At 39.8% G+C, this 21805-nt stretch overlaps 1 protein-coding gene across 1 annotated transcript in view; it reads right to left on the bottom strand.

The window, feature by feature from the left end:
* The window catches only part of LOC109080402 (NACHT, LRR and PYD domains-containing protein 12-like), a 51606-nt gene that overhangs the window by 2567 nt on the left and 27234 nt on the right, over window positions 1-21805 (bottom strand). Inside the window, exons 9-11 of the mRNA XM_042764475.1 lie at window positions 13846-14016; window positions 7066-7239; window positions 149-322 (exon numbers count right to left, since the gene is read on the bottom strand). Coding sequence (XP_042620409.1) covers window positions 149-322; window positions 7066-7239; window positions 13846-14016 — 519 coding nt within the window. The remainder of the gene's footprint in view (window positions 1-148; window positions 323-7065; window positions 7240-13845; window positions 14017-21805) is intronic.

Here is a 21805-nt window from a genome sequence, read left to right as displayed (position 1 = left end):
TGAAGATGAATGAAATTAACTTCATATTCAGTCATCAGAGTCATTTGTGCTGAGATTTTGTGTTTACTGAACATTTATTTTACAAGCTTTAGTCTTAAAATTTACAATACAGGGCAAAGACATGAGATTATCAGAGAGATTATCTTACTGCAGTTCCTCCAGTTTACAGTGAGGATTCTTCAGTCCAGCACAGAGAAGTTTCACACCCAAATCCCCCTTTTTATTCCAAGACAGATCCAGTCGTCTCAGGTGTGAGGGGTTTGATCTCAGAGCTGAAGCCAGAGCAGCACAACCTTCATCTGTGATGCCACAATCTCTCAACCTGTAGAGAACAATCACATACTCTCCACTCTCTGTCTTATGTAGACATTCAAAACCAATATGTTTAAATTACACTATTCGTTACACAGCTGAGTTTTATACTGTTATTTTGATCTGTATGGAGTTGTGGTGTGTGTGTGTGTGTGTGCGTGTTTCTCCTCCATCTCCAAAAATATGACATGAGAAATCAAGTATTATTATCATTATTATTATTATTATTTGCTTTTTTAGACAGGACAGTACATACACAGAAAGTGAAGTGGGAGAAAGAGATGGGGGTGACTTTCTTCTTTCAGACGAATCCCGTCGGAGTTATATAAAAAATTGTCTTTGAGCTTTCAAGCTGTTTAATGGCACTCAGCAGGTGTTGCAGTGCATCAGTCCAAAAGAAGTTAAATAAAAAGCATCCATCTATGAGGTCCGTGCCGCGTATGCGCTGGTGAGTCTTGTGAAAACCAACGTTTGTTAACAGAAGCAAAGTTTCCTTACTTTAGCAAAGGAAAACCAGTCTCCTCTTGGCTTATATCGAAATCCTCTGACATTCTTCTTTACAAATCCTCATTTTGTACTTCTAATTAGTGACAATTGTTTTGTTTTGATCTCTCCCCTGCCCTTCCGCGTTCGTCACTTCTGAGCGGCGCATGCGTAAAGCCGATCTAATACGTCGTCCGCCCGGAGCTGCTTCCTTGTATAACAGTGAGCGCAAGCTAGATTAAATTGATTATTACGTATTAAATAGTAGTTTTACATACATATAAGTGCAGAGTAAGTGAAGCTATGATTTACAGAATGTACAGTGGAGTTGCTATATACAATATTAAGCAGAGTATGTACAAAATACAAATAGGAATGATTAAGATTCAAGATTATTTATTATTTGTCACGTACAAGTTATATGACATACAACAAGCAGTGAAATGTAGAACAGGGGAGGAAGAAATACAGCATAACATAAGGGAGGGGAGGAGAAAAAAACAACCCCCAGACTATGCTCCTTTGGGAGTACAGTGTGAGTAGGCATGGGCCAATTACCGGTTTCAAGGTATACCGCGATTTAAAAAATTTCACGGTTTCAAAACCACTAATATTTTCCATTATACCGTTCCTGCGGTATGCACTGTTTTCCATGTCTCCTCAAAGACTGAAAGAGTAGGAATCTCTCAGACTGAGAGCAGTGTAGAGAGTAACACTGACCCCTCCTCCTCCTGTTGCTGCGAGCGAGCGGTCAGTCACGTGTGTGTAGGATGACCCGGGTACACTTCACATTCAGAGTTCCTTTCAGTCTCATGCACAGCTGCGTCCGCTCAGCTTTCAAAAGTATACTCAACCGATGAGCGCAGACGGATGAGCTCAACACATGTGCAGTACCACGGGGTGCGCGGCTGTCCACAAGCCCTCTTGATGACAAAAATAACGTAATGCCGACAGTGTGCGCAAGTATACATTGGCCTTTACGCGATCGGCAACCGGCCATGTTTTGCTTTATTGCAACTCTCTGTTCTGGACTTGCACAAACTGCGTTGCAATGCTGTCATTTTTCAAAATGTCATTTATGTGAAAATATGAAGTCTGTTAACGCCCGTTAACACAGACCAGAGACGCTGAAGACGGACGCACAGAGAAAAATACTGTAGATCACTCACTGTTCATGATGCACAAACTATTGGAAGAAAATCCTCAATATTGATTCGGGGGTTTATATGAATGTGTTTCTGAGGGGAGCTGACTGTCTTCTGAAATGTTTACGTGGTATTTTCTTTTCATATCGTCTCTGTATAATGTTAGTTCATATTAAAGCAGCGTTTCAGCGCAGCGCAGCTCTGTATCTGGTGTTCCAGAGGTGCCTCCTGCTGTCAGAGAGTGAATCTGCATCTTATTCAGAGCTTCTGCTGTTTGTTTCGTTCATGCACGTAGTATAGTTTCACAAAGCTTGTCAGACTCAGAACATTCTGTTTTTGCTTCAAACTGGGTTATTATTAAATCAAATTATGTGTATGATTATTATTATATAACTAAATTATATTAAATGATATGTATATGAATTATAAAACTAAAATTAAATAACTGTAATTACAGATTTAGGTTAAATAAAGATGTCAGTCTTTATATATATATATTTTTTTTTTTTCTTTTTAGGAAACAAATCAAATAAAAAATAAACTAATTCTACTGTTTCTAATATTCTGTATGTTGCTCAAAAACAAAATATTTTGTGTCCAGCAGATTTTTTTATTTTTTTATCCAGTCATTTAAAAATAACACATTTCAGAGCTATAACAACAATACTGTGATACCGTGAAACCGTGATATTTTCCCTTAAGGTTATCATACCGTCAAAATCTCATACCGGCCCATGCCTAAGTGTAAGAACAGGAAAAACACCTCAGCAACAAAAGCACATAATCAATACAGCATGAAAAACACACGACTTGCAACAGGGGAGGGGAGTGGGGGGTGGAGGTAACCCAGCACAGGCAAGCAGCCATCCGGTCCTGCAGCCATTCTTGGCGCTGGTCACAGACCCGCTTGTCAGACTGGCAGTACAAAGCAGCAAAGGCGAGGAAAGGGGGGTTGGCCGGGGGTGAATGCATATCTTTATATATGTGCGTATGTCTGTGTGTATGTATGTAAAAGTTTGTGTATTTGTAGGCCTGGAGAGCCGCCACGCCTGGCATCAAATCTAGGTGCCTCAGCCCACAGATTGTCATAGCGATAGTTAGATCATATTGAACTGGGGAGGGGGTGGAAATGAGGACGGGGGGGACATGACCCCCCAGATTCACCCCCTCACTGTCTCAATGAAAGTCTCTATTGGTAAACAGAGGATTAATCAGGGTTTCCGCTATGTACATTAGTCTAAGTAGTGGCGACCCTGCCCGCCGTTCCTTAAACGTGTACTAAGTGATTTTTGAAACACTTTTGACCGCAGTGTCTGACCGATTCCCAAAACACACTTGTAGCCAATCAGCGGTTAAGGGGCGTGTCTTGTCCTGATAGCGAGAAGAGAGCGCTCAATTTGAGTGCACAGGACGCATATTACATTTACATTTAGTCATTTAGCAGACGCTTTTATTCAAAATTAGCATATTAGCAGACCGACTGTAGATTAAGAGAGATGGTGGATAAATAAAGAGGAAAACATCAGAGAAACAAAACATTAAAAACAAGGGTTGCAATCAGGCAAGAGGCAGGACCCGCGTAAATATCGGAGCAGCATTCCAGCGGTGAAGAGAAACTAAAGGATTGGGAAGGGCTCGAATCGGACAGCGAGGTTGCTTTGTTTCTTTTTGATAGGTGAGTAACGTTGATTTCGCTTTGTTTCACACAACTTATCCATGTTGTGTTGTTTGAATATGCTTATGTGTCATCTTCACATGTTTCCGCGATCATTGTTGCCATGGTTGCGTATGTATGTGTGGGGCGAGGCACAGTGACCGAGAGAGCTCAACGCGCTGCAACTTCACAAAACACATTCAAATAAAAAAAGCACCAGCAAATTAAGAAAAATTCTTCAACATTTTGACAGTACGCTTGCTGCAAATACTCGCAACACAACGAAATACAAAAACAAGCTTCAGTGCTCACAACACAAACAAATACAGAAGCGAGTTGCAAATACCCCAACAAAACGAAAATTAACCTTTTTTTTTGGCGTATTGATTACCATTTGTATAACCACAGTTGTACAAATACCATGGTTAAACTATGGTTAGAATAGTAAATCCATTGTTAATTTGTGCATGATTACAGTAACCATTTTTTGTTTGCTTTTTTTAATATAATAAATATATTTATTAATTAATTAATTTCAATAGGAAAACCATAGGCTATGGTTAGTTTTAAAAGTTAAGGTAAGTTGTAAAAGTAAGTTAGCCAGCTTACATAACTATTCACAGTTACAGTAATTGTGCATTTAGTCATCTTATTTAGGCTAATAATATCCACACAAAAAAAGCAAAAACAACAACAAAAAAAAGCTAAGGAATCATATGATCAGGATGTTAAAATAAACAAAGATCTTTTCAAAGCAAACATTGATAAATTATGTCCCAGCCATATTTGTCACTTTACGGTTCCCTTTAATATTTCCGATGTGGTCTGTGTTTTTGCAGCACGTTTCTTTATTTGTTTGTATTGTGAGTATTTGCAGCGCGTGTTGTCAAACTGATGAAATTGTTTTCATAATTTGCAGGTGTTTTTGTCATTTGCAGTGCGTTTAGCTCTCTCGGCCACCTTAGCAGGGTGTGTTTGTTTTGGTGCTAAAGAATTACTGCTTCAATGCGGCGTGGCATGAAGGTGATCAGTCTGTGGCACTGCTGAGGCGTTATTAAAGCCCAGGTTGCTTTGATAGCGGCCTTCAGGTTCTCTGTATTGTTTGTCAGATGTTACTTATCTTCCTCTACATCTTCCATACCCCATAGATTCTCTGTGAGGTTCAGGTCAGGCGAGTTGGCTGGCCAATCAAGCACAGTAATATCATGGTCAGCAAACCACTTGGAATTGGTTTTGGCACTGTAGGCAGGTGCTAAAGTCCTGCTGCAAAATGAAATCAGCATCTCCATAAAGCTTGTCAGCAGATGGAAGCATAAAGTGCTCCAAAATCTCCTGGTAGATGGCTGCATTGACTTTGGACTTGATAAAAAACAATGAAATAACACCAGCAGATGGAATGACACCCAAATCATCTCTGACTCCAGAAACTTCATACTGGACTTTGGATTCGGTGCCTCTCCAGTCTTCCTCCAGACCTTGATTTCCAAATGAAATGCAAAATTTACTTTAATCTGAAAAGAGGACTGTGGAGCACTGAGCAACAGTCCAGTTCTTTTTCTCCTTACCCCAGGTGAAATGCTTCTGATGTTTTTTTCTGGTTCAGGAGTGGCTTGGTTCTAGGAATGTGAAAACTGTAGCTCTTTTCCTGGAGACGTCTGAGCGTGGTGACTCTTGATGTGCTGACTTCGGCTTCAATCCACTCCTTGTGAAGCTCTCCCAAGTTCTTGAATCAGCTTTTCCTGACAGTCTTCCCAAGGCTGTGGTCATACCTGCTGCGTGTGCACCTTTGCTACCACACATTTTCCTTCCAGTCAACTTTCTATTAATATATTTTGATACAGCACTCTGTGAACAGCCAGCCCTTTCAGCAATGTCCTTCTGTGGCTTACCCTCCTTGTGGAGGCTGTCTATGATCGTCTTCTGGATAACTGTTGAATGTTCTAAACTAGCCCAAGAGGTATCCAGTATTTATACTCAAAATTAATCAAAGTAATCAAGCTCAAAATTTAAGATTAAAATTTTTTGAGATACTGAATTTTTAATTTTCCTGAGCTGTAAGTTGTAACCATCAGAATTAAAACAAAAAAAACTCTTGAATTATTTCAGTTTGTGTGCAATGAATGTAGAATATAAGAAAGTTTGCTTTTTTGAATTGAATTACAAAAAATAAAGACCTTTTCTATGATATTCTAATTTTTTGAGATGCACCTGTACTATCATCTATGACTGATCTGTTGATTTTTCTGGACTGAAAAAAATTGACTGCTGGACAGCTTGGTCCCCCCCAGTTAAAAAATCCTATCTACGCCCCTGATAGCGATACACAGCAAGTTGCCATGGAGACGGCCTTGATCATGTCCCAGACAGAGTCAACAATCAGCAGGTGTCTGTGGAGTGGGGGGAGGAACGCAAGAGCGTCTCCCTGCAGTGCTTTTCCGGGGGAATTGTTGTTGTTCCAACAGTGGCCTTGGCTGAGGCCAGTGCTGGAAGAGGGGAGCGGAAAGCAGATAAGATTGGGATTGTTTGGTCTTGGGGCGAGTAGCCGCATTCCAATTTACACGACTACTCTCTTAGTCCATTCTGAGCAAACTGGTATGGGTCTAGTGTAGCAGGGAGACAGGATTATAAATGGGTAACAACCAGCCTCTCAAAGCACTTGGCAATGATGGGGGTGAGTGCGACAGGACAGAAGTCGTAAAGGGCCGAGGCAGTGGAATGCTTTGGTACTGGCACGATGGTGGAGGTTTTGAAACTAGTGGGGACAGTTGTCTGGGCCAGGGACATATTGAAAATGTCCTTGATACCTCACCAGAGCCAATCACCAGCACATCACACATGTTGCACACTTACTGGCTCACTGACATTGACGAGATTTACCCCTTATAGGTATTGAAATTTCAAGCGGCAAAGTTAATTTGGTTAAATACTCCCACACTCTATGAACACCGTCTTCATGTGCGTGTGCCTCTCTGACTGTGCTCAAAAATGTTCTCTCAGACAGTGTGTGCAAATAACCTAAGAGTTCTCTTTCGCTGATGATGGTGTTTCAATAGATTTAAATCACTTGTTTTTAAACCGCAATGCTTAAACACAGGTAAATGATACGGTTTTGTGACCAGGTAGCACAGCAATGTCATGTGAACGTGTAACCACGATAGAGACGATAGTCTAAAATCTCTACCAGTTGACAAATTTCTATTTCTATATTTGCATGCCTTAAAATAATCTATATAGCAAAATCTATAATGACTTGGTAACGATATATATGATTGTTTGGTGGGTCAAAAACAGGAGCAGCAGCTCATGTGATGTAATGAAGATGAATGAAATAAACTTCATCTTCAGTCTTCAGTCATCAGAGTCATTTGTGATGAGGTTAAGTGTGTTTACAGAACATTTATTTTGCAAGCTTTAGTCTCAGAATTTACATTAAAGGACAAAGACATGAAACTATAAGAGAAATTATCTTACCGCAGTATCTCCAGTTTACAACGAGGATCCTTCAGTACAGCAGAGAGCAACGTGACTCCAGAATCTCCTATTTTATTCAAAGACAGATTCAGCTGTCTCAGGTGTGAGGGGTTTGATCTCAGAGCTGAAGCCAGAGCAGCACAACCTTCATCTTTGATGTCACAATCATTCAACCTGTAGAGAACAATGATACACTCTTCACTCTCTCCGATCAGATCGGGTCAGATTAGCAGTGAATATATTATTAAAGATGAAGTACAAACTTAAACCACAAATCAACATGTTTGATGGGTCATTGAACTGAGATCAAAAATGTCACAGAGCACAAAACATGACCATAAAACATCTAATGACTCATTCAAGAAAGATAAATATGTCTAGTAACACTTTAGTATAAGGACCAATTCTCACCATTAACTTGTTGCTTATTAGCATGCCTATTATTAACATATTGTCTGTGTATTAGTTAGTATTACCATATTACCTATAAAGCATATATTTTGCACGAACATATTCCACATGCCTAATTCGACCCAACACTTTAAACTATTAATAAGCAGCAAATTAGGATCTTACTGAGGCAAAAGTCGTAGTTAATGGTTTGTTAATAGAGAAAATTGGACCTTAAAATAAAGTGTGACCATATTTCTTTATATGCCGGCAGCCATATCACCCTGGAGCCCAAGACCGGTTTCCCATTGAAATTTAAGCTGGGGTGGGGTTGGTCATTATCTGTATGTGGGTGGTAGTGATAATGATAGGTTTATGTTGGTGGAGGTGCTAGTGAGGCCAGCAGGGGGTGCTCAACCTGTGGTCTGTGTGTGGTCTGTGTGGGTCCTAGTGCCCCAGTGTAGTGATGGGGGCACTACACTGTTAACAAGCACCGTCCTTCGGATGAGATGTTAAACTGAGGTCCTGACTCTCTGTGGTCATTAAAAATGCCAGGATGTCTTTCGAAAAGAGTAGAGGTGTAATCTCGGCATCCTGGCTAAATTCGCCCATTGGCCTCTGACCATCATGGCCTCCTAACAATCCCCATATCTGCTGATTGGCTTCATCACTCTGTCTCTTCTCCCCCAATGAGCTGGTGTGTGGTGGGCGTTCTGGTGCAATATGGCTGCCGACGCATCATCCAGGTGGATGCTGCACACTGGTGGTGGATGAGGAGATACCCCCTGACAATGTAAAGCGCTTTGAGTGCCTAGAAAAGCGCTATATAAATGTAAGGAATTATTATTATTATTATTATTGCAATGTATTTTTTTATGCAGAATGTCTTACGTAGACATATATGCAAATCTGTTTTATTAGTCACACTATTCACTACATAACTGAGTTATTAGATCTATACTTAAATTTACAGTACTTGTCAAAAGTTTAGAAACATGATTTATTTATTATTATATCAGTAAAACAATAACATTGTGAAATATTATTACAATTTCAAAAGGCCGTTTTTTATGTGAATATCTATTGTGACCAGTCGTCTGCCTCCCCCCAATTATCAGCATCACCCCGTCCCTTAATCTCCGACCTTCACCAGGCTCCCGACAGGAGTGGGTGCATGAGATATGAGGGGCGCTGAAATAGCCAGGGCTGACAGCGTGTGATGAGGCACACCTGAACCAAATGGAGCCTCATCACCACTGCTGTTTAGATGCCAAGCGAGCCTATCCTTGAGAGACCGGTCTCTTCCACATGCATGCACACTGGTGTCCTCGTGGGTCCAGGAAGGGTGCGTAGAGGGACTCCCGGGCCGCCAGAACCGTGAGCTGCCGGACCCATGGTCCGGTTAAGAACCCCACCCGTTATATGGCTGACAGGCCAGAATTCCGGCCATTTATCCCCGGGAGGCGCCATGGGCCAAGGAGTGTGAAGCTGCTCGGAAGAAGCTGCCGCCCTTCATGCCCTGGACCAGGAGAGGAGCGCGTGTGAGTGAAGTGCAAGTGACATGTGGCCAAGTATGGTGACCCATACGCAGAATTTTTGCTCTGCATTTAACCCATCCAAAGTGCACACACACAGCAGTGAGCACACACACATCGTGAACACACACCCAGAACAGTGGGCAGCCCCCACCTGCAATCCCTGCTGGCCTGACACTCGAACTCACAACTTTTGGATTATGATTCGAAATCTCTTACCGTTAGGCCACGACTTCCAGCAAACCGGCCGCCGGAAAGTCATGGCCGGTCGTGACTCCTTACCTGGACCCTTCCTTCCCGAACACTGCCTTACCTTCACGAAACCTGCAGCATGGCGAGGACACCAGATCCCCTGTTTATTTTGAACACCCTTTCCCTTTGGACACTTTTATTCCCTGTTTTTGTTATTTTCTGTTAATAAAAGCCTCTCTGAGGCCTGACGCCACACCCACTGTGTCTGTCATTCTAATATGCTGAATTGTTGCTCAATTATTGATGCTCAATTATTATTATTATTAATAATGATTATTATTATTATGAATGTTAGAAATATTTTTGCTGCTTAACATGTGGTGGAAATATTTTTGGGTTAGGGTTAGAAACAGAAACAGAAAGTTCAAAAGAACAGCTTTTATTTAAATAGAATCTTTTGTAACATTAGAAATGATTTAACTATCTCTTTTGATCAATTTCATGCATATTTGCATTAATAAAAGCATTGATTCCTATTAAACACAGACACACACCTGGGGCCTCATTTATAAAGCGTGCGTACGCACAAAACGGGGCTGGAAACGTACGTACGCCAGTTCCCACGCAAAGGTTGTGATCTATAAAAAACAAACTTGACGGGAGAATGTGCGCACCTTTAAGCAAACTTTGAGCCGTGCGTACGCACATTCTGGAGACAAAGGGAATTGGCGACACCGATGGTGAGGTCGTGAACTGAAGTTAGATTGTAGAAAATAAATGTGAGAAGAACGATTATAAGAATGAATGACATTTAATTTTCACTCCATTTCATACGTTATATCCACATTATCATGAAGATTAAATCCAACAGTGTTATTTGTGCCGATTGTTTTAGGCTATATACATCTAGTAAAATCCAAACGTAATTCAAAATGTATTAAAAGTAAAATAAAATAATAATCAGCGCTGCCTTACAGTCACATTGTCCACAACGGGAGCACAGGAGGACATGGCGCGATACATGTGATAGCCTACAGAATAGCATGAAATACCCTTTTATTAGAGAACTGGCAGAACACAGTGTAAAAAGGAAATATTTTCCTTAATGTACATAGCCTATATCATAAAATGTCAACGTCTGCAAATACAGTCATGAAGCACAATCGCTACTCATCATCGGTCCTAACTATTACGGTGTTCATTACAAAACCGTCAAGAAGCATGTGTTCACTATAACATTTTCGTCTTAAATTTTCGCCCACAAATTAATTAAGTGATTTTGTCAAGGTGTTAACGATCAGTCTATTTGCTAGAAACATATAAATTCTCCGGTGACCCGGGTATGTAATGCTTCATGATGGCACTCCTGGCACTGTTGGAGGATTACGCTAATGGCAGAATAAGGAGAGAACGAGTTTTTCAGGGACCATGATGATTTCCTGGCCCATGATGATGACTGGCTAATAAGCCGATTTAGATTCCCTAGAGCTGTGCTCTTGGATCTATGTGCTGAATTGGGTCCAGTATTAGAGAGGGCAACACGCCGGAACCATGCCATCCCAGTCCAAATACAAGTCCTCACCACTCTGGGGTTCTTGGCAACCGGCTGTTTCCAGCGGGAATTGGCAGACAGGTAAATTAATAATATAAAAAAACTATAAGTAATCCTCAAATTTGTCTCTAAGACCTTTTTGTATATGAAATAATTCTATTGGAATCTATCATCTCACCCTATAGGTCTGGTATATCACAGCCGTCCCTGAGTGCCATAATATCTGTCGTTTTAAATGGTATACTTAATATGGTTAGTCGATACATCAGGTTCCCCTACACTGTGCGAGAACAGGCCGAAATTAAAACGCAATTTGCAGCAATGTCTGGTTTCCCAAATGTAATCGGCGCAATTGACTGCACTCATGTTGCTATAAGGGCACCATCTGAAAATGAATTTGCTTATGTTAATAGAAAGCATGTGCATTCTATTAATGTGCAAATCATATGTGACTCCAACATGACACTCACAAACATTGTGGCACGCTGGCCTGGTTCAACACATGATTACTTTATCTTGACACATAGCAGTGTAGGGAACAGACTAAATGCAGGCGCAGTACGTGATGGCTGGCTTCTTGGTGAGTTTAACAATATTAAAAAGTAGAAACCGTAACAATTGTTTTTTAATATAATTATAACCTGCAGGTGACAGTGGCTACCCCCTGAGACGCTGGCTACTCACCCTATTTTTAAACCTGCAGAGCGCACAGGAGGAAACTCATTATAACGAGGTCCACTCTCGTGCCCGCGCAGTTGTGGAGCGTGCCATCGGCATCCTGAAATGCAGATGGCGTGCTCTGGATGCCTCGGGTGGCAGACTTTTTTATACCATCCAGCAAAAGTGTGCAAGATTGTCAGGGCGTGTGGTGTTTTTGCACAATATAGCACTGAGAAACGGTATTCCTCTCCCTCCTGATCTCCCTCTACCCCAGCATTACGACCCCCGAGCCACAGCCCCCTGGCCGACAAGAGGGATATCAACAAGGTGCAAGAATCCATGAGAATGTCATGCCCCGTTTGTAAGGAAGACAAAAGTCAAGGTTCATTTTTTAAGTACATCTTTTAATAATTGTTCAATTTCTTGCAACACTTCTCTCATCTGCCGTAGCTCATCTGAAACCCCGTTGACAGCGTTTATTGTCTCTCGCTGTAACTGCAGGACTGCGTCAGTGAGTACCCGACCACTTTTTGGACGTGCCAGACGCAGAAGGGGCACTGCTTTGAGCCGGACGCTGTGCATCTGCATCTGAGAACCCCTCACCCTGAACCTCCTGTTCATTTACAGCTTCAGACTCCGGAAGGACTGGAGGACAAACAATTGGCAACATTTATCCATTTATCACCCCGACACACTCAAATGTACAGCGTTAATGATTAAAAATCGGTTTAACCTTGTTCCTCTTTGGTCTCAGTCGCGTCGGTGTCTCCTTCCTTTTCCGACACAATCCCACACAGGCTGACCTCCCCAATTATGGCAGCAATTTTGCTATCCAGTGATGTGAGCTCAGGTGTACTTGGGCCCCCACCAGTTGCAGCCACGCTCTGGCGTTGGGAGGACAGTTTTCTCTTTGCCTCCACCTTGAATGAATGAGAATCTTTATTTCACATATTTTGCATACTGTAAGCACATGTAAATAAAACTTTTTGAAAATCAATATTGCTATTTATATAGGTATATAGCCTAATAAAACACAAATGTAATATGTTGGTAAAAAAAAAATTTGTATACCTTCAGGTCGGACCAGTTTTTTTCTTTAATTCTGCAAACTGTCCGTTCTGTCCCACTGACACAATTTGACGGCAGAAGCAATACTTTGCCACTCGCACTGCTTCTTTTTATTAGTGACCCCACTGCTGTGGCCACCAAATAACACAGTTTTCCGAGCCTCCACCTCCCCTACAAGTGTTTCAATCTCAGTATCTGAGAAATTACGTTTTTTTTCCTCTTTTCTCACCTGTCGCCATTATTAAAATTAGGCTAACAGAAATGCACGTTTTCACTTTCTTGATTAATTAATTGGCGGGTCGCATGCCAGTTTTTCCAGGTATATATGGGATTCCACTCTCATTTACATGCTGATCAGCAATCATGAGGTGATTTGCATTGACTATTTATGGTTAAAAATGGGGGGTGTACAGGGCGGGATATGAGGCTGGTTCACGTACGCACATCTGCGGGTGATCTGTGATTTATAAAGGGAACATTGCTTACAGGTGTGCGTACGCACGGTTTTATAAATCGGAATATTTTTTGGCGTACGCCATTTTTGGCTTTTGGGCGCACGTAAACTTTTAGTAAAGATCCTACGCATAGTTTTATAAATGAGACCCCTGATATTTTTATTGTAGTAAGTCATGGTTTCTGCATAAATACTGGGCAGCTCAACTGTTTTCAACATTTATAATAATCAGAAATGTTTCTTGAGCAGCAAAGCAGCATATTAGAATGATTTCTGAAGATCATGTGACACTGAAGACCGGAGTAATGGTGCTGAAAATCCAGCTTTGATCACAGCAATCAATTACATTTTAACAGATATTCACATAGAAAACAGTTATTTGAAATTGTACGTTTTTTTTTTTTTTTTTTTTATTTACTGTATTTTTGAACAGTCTTAGTCACTGTCACGAATCGGTCTATAAACTTCCGTTCACTCACCACCAGAGTTCACCCGCTCACCACATGGACTCTCATACTACAAAGACTCTTACACTATACCCTGGACTACATTTCCCATCATCCATTGCACTGATTACACGCACAGCTGTAACCAATCACACACCCTACATAAGCCATGGACTCCCTCTCTCTCACAGCCGAGTATTGTTCTGCTTTTATCACTCTCTTGATGATAGCTGCTTTACGGAGCCTTTTTATGTTTTCATAGTCTAGTTATTACCCGTTTCCTGATTTCTGCCTGTGTATATTGGATTATCTATTGTTTTACCATTTGGACTCTGTTTGCCCCTGCCTGGACTACTGCTGCGCACCTGGATTATCGCTCTTAGCCTTGCCCTGTTGAATATTGTTCGCTGGAGTCTGATCACTTCACTTGATCATTTGTTTTCACTTCACAAATACTGTACAGTGTGTGATATATAATCTTACCACAGTTTTTCCAGTTTACAGTGAGGATTTTGTAGTACATCAGAGAGCAGATTCACTGAATTTCCCAGTTTATTCCCAGTCAGACTCAGGTGTCCCAGGTGTGAGGGGTTTGATGTCAGAGCTGAAGCCAGAGCAGCACAACCTTCATCTGTGATGCCACAATCTCTCAACCTGTAGAGAACAATCACACACTCTTCACTCTCTCAGATCAGATCAGTTTATTTGAAGGTAAAAAAGTAGCATATTGTAACTTGAGAGCTGGCTGATTTGAATTAGAGAACTTGTGATATATATATATATATATATATATATATATATATATATATATATATATATATATATATATATATATATATATATTTTAAGCTGAAATTTACACTCACAGCTCTGATGTGAAAGCTTCAAATCTAGTGTTTTGACTTTCCCTATTCCTTTTGTGATATTCCCGTTGCAAAACACACTTGTACACTTGTAAATGCAGATGCGTGAGAGCAGAACTGGGGGTGGGGGTGGGGCTGGGGTGGTATGAAACCATTTTTTGGTCAATGCCTGACTAGTAAAATTGGATGGTTTCTTTGTGTGATGACGTCACACAGTAGCAGCACTTAGTTTGACATTTTGCTAGGAAAGCCAGCTTTGGGAAAGCAACAGCACAGCAGAAGACTGTGGAAGCTACCAGCACTAACAACACAGAAGACATGGGAAGCCATCGTGGACAACAGACTCTCCTCACTCAGCACACAATTCACTGTCCTTCCGGCTCCCACAGCAGATGACACACTTTGCTGTAATATAATGGTCACTTTCATACAGAAATGTTCCTTCTATATGTGACCGAGTGGATAATAAGCATGATGTACGGGGTGGGGCATATATATTTATTCTGTCCTATAAATAGAGCAAAGGTTGGCAGGATGTGTAACTTCCCTACGTTTTGACCTTTTCCGTCTCCTTCGGGTATTGTGACCCTGAAGCGCCATAGCAAGGTATGAGCGTGGCATTTGTTTAGATGCTTTAAGAATCTGTATAAGGACGATTTATTTCTTTAAATTGTTTATTCTATGTTGATTGCAAAGAGATAACCCCCCGATGCAAGAGTTTGAGCGTGTGGGCTGTTAGTATATGTTGCAAGTTGTGGACACCGTGTTTTGCCTGTAGCAACGAGCTGTATCACACAGCGTTTCTATTTCACTCTATCATGCAGCATTTCTATTTCACTCTATCAAACAAAGTTTTCATTCAACTCTTGGATAACAGCAGAGGTATGTCTCTGTGTTAGATGGTTAGGTTTGTTTATAGAGATAATACTTATATGTAATTATTGGGTGATTTAAAAGGATTATGTATTTTGAATGTTTACGATGCGGTGTTGGATTTGTCTCAAGTTTTTTATTTGTGTTTTTTTTTATATTAATTTAGTTTGTTAAATTGTTAAAATGGCTTTGTGTTTACATTTTTATTTTATTTTTTCTTCATTTGTGGAGGTTCTATGCATATGGGCCTCTGATGTCTAGGACCTGCTGTTTTGCTTATGATTTATTTTTGCTATACACGTTGTGGTGTAATTAAGAAAGTTACAAGAGACTGTTTAATGTAGAATGCCTTTATTTTGAAGGTGTGTGTTTTATTTTGTAATTTAGATTTCCTGTTAGTGAGATCATTTCCTGTTGTGCTGTTGTTGCAGTCATGTTGAAGAAGTACATGTTGTAGTTAATGCCATCTCTATCCATCCGTCTTTGTTTGTTCATGGGGCATCGTCAGTGAGTATATTTAATTTAATAACTTGAGACCCAATTAAGGAGTAATATATTATTTGTTTTGTGCTGAATATATTTTTGTTTACTTATCTGTATTTGTTATGTGTTTGTTATTTCAGTTTTACCTTTTCTTCATTAAAATTACCTGCCAAGTACAACACATCGCCTGTTCATTGGAGGTTTATGGTGAAACTTTTTGAAGGAACGAGTTTAGCTTGCTGTTTCATGTTAGAATAAATTTCCCAGTAACTGATCAAATCTGGGCAAATAGAATAGGGGCATTGAAGAAAATTAGGCTACCAAACATGAATAAAATATGCAAGCAGACAGTCACAATGGCAATCAAGAAATTAACCAATACCCCCGAAAAAAACACATGCATCATTTTTAATGTCATTCAGAATAATCCAATTTAAATGCAAAAAGTGCCCAATATAAGTGATAGGAAAAAGCAACTCTATAATTTTACACAGAACTATAGAGGAAGCCTTTTGTTAAGTTCATATTGTAGAACAAAATACAGAACTTTGCACAGTCAAAACTTATCAAGTCTTGCAGTTTTTAAGGATTTATCAATCTAGACCGTTTAAAAGATAAAAGACAGGATCGTATAAACCAAGATATTTAGTTTCGTTTTTGATTACTTAATTCAAATGTGCACTGATTTCGGAGTTGCAGTGATAAAGCCTTCTTGTCATCTCACTCCACAATTATTCACGTTTTGAGAGTCGGGTCACTCTCCCACTTTTTTATTATATTTAGGCATTGTGATCACTTGAATATACAGTCATTCAAAATCAGATATGTTAAAACTTATCATGCTAAAATCCTGTCTGTCGACTGAGCCCTCTTGATAAGTGCGGCTGTCAACGTTTACATCAGCACCAGTGCCTCTGCAGCGTGTGTGTGTTAACGTTGTGATGACTGATTGGATGCAGTACATGCATACTTGGGCATGTGTTGGGACTCAACACTTCGCTGTGCAACTGGCTGTTGGACTTTCTGACTGGAAGACCTCAGGCAGTACGTGTCGGCAGCAACACATCCAGCACCATCACACTGAACACTGGGGCCCCCCAAGGATGTGTGCTGAGCCCCCTCCTCTTCACTCTGCTGACCCCGACTGCACACCGTCACACAACTCCAACCTCTTCATTAAGTTTGCGGATGACACGACTGTGGTGGGTCTCATTAGCAACAGAGATGAGACAAACTACAGGAGCGAGGTGAGCCCCCTGGCCGGGTGGTGCAGTGACAACAATCTCTCTCTGAACGTGGAGAAGACGAAGGAGATTGTTGTTGACTTCAGGAGAGCGCACACTCAGCATGTCCCTCTGACCATCAATGGTGCGACTGTGGAGAGAGTGAGCAGCACCAAGTTCCTGGGTGTGCACATCACAGAGGACCTCTCCTGGACCGTCAACACTGCAGCACTGGCCAAGAAATCACAGCAGCGTCTCTACTTCCTCCGCAAACTGAGGAGAGCCAGAGCCCCCAACCCCCATCATGTACACCTTCTACAGAGGCACCATCGAGAGCATTCTGACCAGCTGCATCACTGTGTGGTATGGCGCCTGCAACGCGTCCTGCTGGAAGACTCTTCAACGCATAGTGAGAGCTGCTGAGAAGATCATTGGTGTCTCTCTCTCCTCCCTCCAGGACATTTATGGAACCCGTCTCACTCGAAAAGCCCTCTGCATTGCAGGTGATCCCATTCACCCGTCACACAGCTTCTTCAGTCTGCTGCCATCAGGGAGGAGACTGCGAAGTCTCCAGGCCAGGACCAGCAGACTGAAGGACAGCTTCATCCATCAGGCTGTCAGGAAGCTGAACTCGCTCCCGAACTTGCCCCCCCGTCTCTCTTCTTCCTCAGGCACCACTGAACTATGAAACCCCCCCCCCCCGCCCAGGTCCCACATCCCCAGGTCCTTCCACCCCCCCTCCCTCTAACATACGAATGTCATGCACCAGTCACTTTGTGCAGCAGTAGTCTGCTCAGTACCTCATTCACTCATTCATCATGGAACTGACATCATTCTACCACCTCATCAGTCAGTTTAATAGAATAACTGCTCTTGAGCCCTTTGTCACTTTGTCACTTTTAAATCAGACTGAATAAGCTATTTTTTTATGCACTAAAGATCTTTTTATCTGCACTGTTTGTTCACTGGTTTGCACTCTATCTGCCATGTGCCTTGCGCTGCTTTTATTTAACCTTATTTTTATTTTATTTTTTCTATTATGTCTTTTTTTTTTTACATTCCCTTATTGTATAGTTTTATCTTATATTTTATATTTGATCTAGATTTTTAGGCTCTACTGTTAGTGTTATCTGTTTGCACCGGGGGTCTGAGAGTAACGCAATTTCGATTCTCTGTATGTACAGATGGTAGACAACCAAAATGAGTAATACCGCCGCGCGTACCGCCGCCGCAGGGCCGCGGCGTTAACTTCAAGTCAGTCAAGTGTTAAAATCCTTCGCGAAACTACCACCAGGTGGCGCAAAGGGACGGGATTGCGAACTGAATGTAATAGTAAAATGAGATAAAAGGAGGAGGTAAAACAACAATAACATTATGATATAACATTGTACCATCTTTAAAAAACCATTAAAAAATGTACAGTGAGTTAATTTCAAAATGTAGGATAGTCTTAGGCTACAGTCTACTCATCAAAAATTAAAAGAAGTCCTTTACACAAAGGATCTTATGCTTGCTATTGTTATTAAACAGTCATTAAATATAAGGCCTATATATACGGATAAAAAGCTAAATGTTTTCATTTCGGTTCATTCTTGGTTTAAAAAAAAAATCCTTCAGGTTCCATTTGCAGATAGAAAGGAGAACGGTCCAGCATTTAGCAATAATTATGATTCATTCTGTTATTATTCTTGATTTTTCAAACTGCTAACACTTTGCATTTTTGAATTATGCCTTTACTGTGTGACCAAAAATTGTGTATTTTCTGTTTCAGCTGTTTGATCGCGCTGGTGCCTTGCGCACATTCATTGGAAAGAGTAGCCGTTCACCGTGCCATTCGGCGCGAGCAGCGGTGCACTTTGGCATATTTTTGTTAATTATGATTTTTTATTTTTTTTCCCCGTCGATACTGAAACACGCGTGAACTACAAAGCCTATTTTTTCCTAATGAATAATAGTCAAGCTTGAAATAGGCAACATCACGAATATGAAAACGTTTGGATTTCTCCCGAATGAGAGCCCAACCTTACCTTATGGTTCGCTTTATATTATTATTCATTTTTTTTGTTTGTTTGTTTATAGCTAAGCCTATATTATTATATACTGCAATTTTATTTATCCATTAGAATTATATATTTGTAATTATTGTTCTGTTCTGATAAATTTGTTAAATTTAAAGGTTTTGTTGTTAAGTGAAGAGAACTAAAAATATCCTGTTGGCACATTATAACATTATTAGGCCAGCCGTTATTATTTCTGAATGTAATAAAATGCAACTTATACATGACTTATATATTCTTATATATATACTTATATATTTTTTCCTCTCACAAACTTAATTTATTTTTTAGCCTGTTTTAAAAAATAAATAAATAAATAAATAAATAAATAAAATAACATGCAGCAAACGAAAATAGGTGATTAATCGGTTAAAATTTGTTACTGTGGGGTAATTATAATTATTATATACTTAGGAACAGAGTCTGGGCCTAATCTAGGCTATCCAGGGTTTTTTTAATTTTTTTTTTAATTTTCATTGCATCTGAAAATGACTTTGTGCAGCACATTCACGCTCAACCTGCCTCGCGCGTTGCTCAGCTGTGGACGATTTAAAAATGTTTGATATAAAGGTTGCTGTCCCATTTTATACAGGAATTGTTCATTTAAAAAAAAAAATCGAATTTTATTGTTAGTTCTAATTATATTGTTAACACAAGTTAATTTAGGATATTTAACATGCACTGTGACATTTTTACCCTTTTTAACTTATAAACTCCTTGAGATTTTAAAGTCAGTTTAATAGTATTGAAGTTCAAGTTTTTAAAAAAAAGGTTTTAAATGCTTAAATTATTTCTATGAATTAATAATATGTTATCAGGTTTTAATTGCTTAAATTATTTCTATGAATTAATAATATGTTATCATGTTTATTCTTGTAGAAAATAAGTGTTTATTCTTTAAGAAAATAAGGAAAAAAAATAAGGGACGATCCAAATATTATTCATATTTGTTTTGCTTCACCTATTTATGTAAGCTACAATTATTCTAAAAAAAAAAAAAAAAAAAAAAAAAAAAAAAAAAAAACATAATGTAATTAAAGGTGCCATCGGCCTGAGTAAATTTGACCATTATAGAATTGTGACTTTAAAGGTTAGTGATTTAGGAGGTGAAAATACTGTGATATTACAAATGTTATGGGATTTTAAAGCATAACAACTGAAGGGCTATGAAACGTTAGCCCAGTGGTTCTCAACCTTTTTTTTCCAACGGGCCGCACTATGGTGCGAGTGCAAGTCTCGCGGCCGCACGCATATCATTTACATATTACGTTATCAATACAAACCAAACTGATTTATAATATTATAGCCTAAATATTATGATATTTAATCGATTACATTCATTGAAATAAATTAATAATTCTACTCCCCATAAATAAAAACACCTGATGCTGTCGGGAGCTGACCCATTTTGTGAAATTCGGCTCGAAAGGAGTAACAGCACAATGAAGTTGCGATTGTAAGTTGCAGTCTGTAAGACGCGCACGGGAGCATGACTTGACGCGCGACATTGCAGAAAATGTGCGTTCACAAATGTAGCCTATGTTGATCCAAATATGGAAAGCACTTTCGAATTTAATAATATGAGGTTCTCTCCAGAGATGTTTTGCCACATTTCTGCAATTAAGGATGATTGCTGCGTAGTATGGGTGTTTCTATTTGCCTGAACTTCAAGTGAGTTACGGCGCAAACCGAAAATCCAGCACTCTCCTTCACTGCTGATACTGTGACTTTTCTTGTTTGAATGTGTTCATTTGCTGGCATTTCCACACTTCTTTTTACTCCCTTAAAAACAAATTTGTCAATTCTGATGCTCAATTTTACCGAACTAATGGCTGTTGATGACTATTTGAATTGAATTCTGCCAAATTGCGCGCTTGTATGTGTTCATAAAATGCGGAACGTAGGTCTGCTCATGTCTGAAAATAATATATGAAAAACAAAATAATTTTACATATAAACATTAGGCTATAGCTTATATTTTTTTATTACATTTTTAAATGAATGTAAAAACTAAAATGAATTGTAAAACTGAAAGTTATTTTTTTTAATTGTGTTCAGCATGGTGGGCCGCATTTGAATTCGTGAAGGGCCGCGGGTTGAGAACCGCTGCGTTAGCCAATAAAGCATTTTTTTAAACAATGGCACTTAAAATTTGTGAACTAAAATATTATTTCAACCATATAGCCTGTGAATAAACAAAATGCATACTTTTCAATGAAAGAACACTGAGAGTTTGCTTCTGGTGTTTGGATTTGTATTTCAATAATGAGCTCCAAGTTTAGGAATAGCCAACACAGTTTTTTTATTTCTCTCTCTCTCTCTCTCTCTCTCTCTCTCTCTCTCTCTCTCTCTCTCTCTCTCTCTTTAATTAACTCTCTATTTAATTAACAGCATTAACTTACAATGAAACACATCTTCCTTCAGGTAGACTCAATGTTTTTCTGTTTGCTAAATGTTGGGCTCATGATCAGTAAGTTGTATTCGCTCAAACTGATTTAGTTAAATCAAAACTTGCGGACTTTGAAGCTGGGCGCAGTTAGCGCGAGTCACGCGCGCTGTGAAGCGGGAGCAGCTGATGGAGGACCCCGCTTGGTCTTAAAGCCTTCCGCAAACGCTACGTTCACAAATAACAATGATTTTCGTTAAATAATGATTAATTATCAATTGATAATTTGTTATTATTATGGTCTTGTGAAAACAATAATATGGGCTGCGGGGAAAATAATGAATAAAAAGAGTAAGGCTGCTGTGAGTGCAGGCATGTTTCAACACAGTAACATGAGAACACACCGTTCCTCACAGCCAAAAAACAGACGAGTTCAGTTCAGCTGGAGGGGGCTGGGGTAATTATGTATAGCTTGTGGGGGTCGAGATAAAGGTGTGAATCTCTTGGTCTTTCATATGGACAGTGTCTTATGAGGGTATCAAACTTGCAGAACAGGTT

This window comes from Cyprinus carpio, chromosome A9 (assembly GCF_018340385.1).
Source record: "Cyprinus carpio isolate SPL01 chromosome A9, ASM1834038v1, whole genome shotgun sequence".
Taxonomy (NCBI): Eukaryota; Metazoa; Chordata; class Actinopteri; order Cypriniformes; family Cyprinidae; genus Cyprinus; species Cyprinus carpio.
Note: the sequence above shows the minus strand (reverse complement) of the source record. Positions and strands in the feature narration are given on the sequence as shown.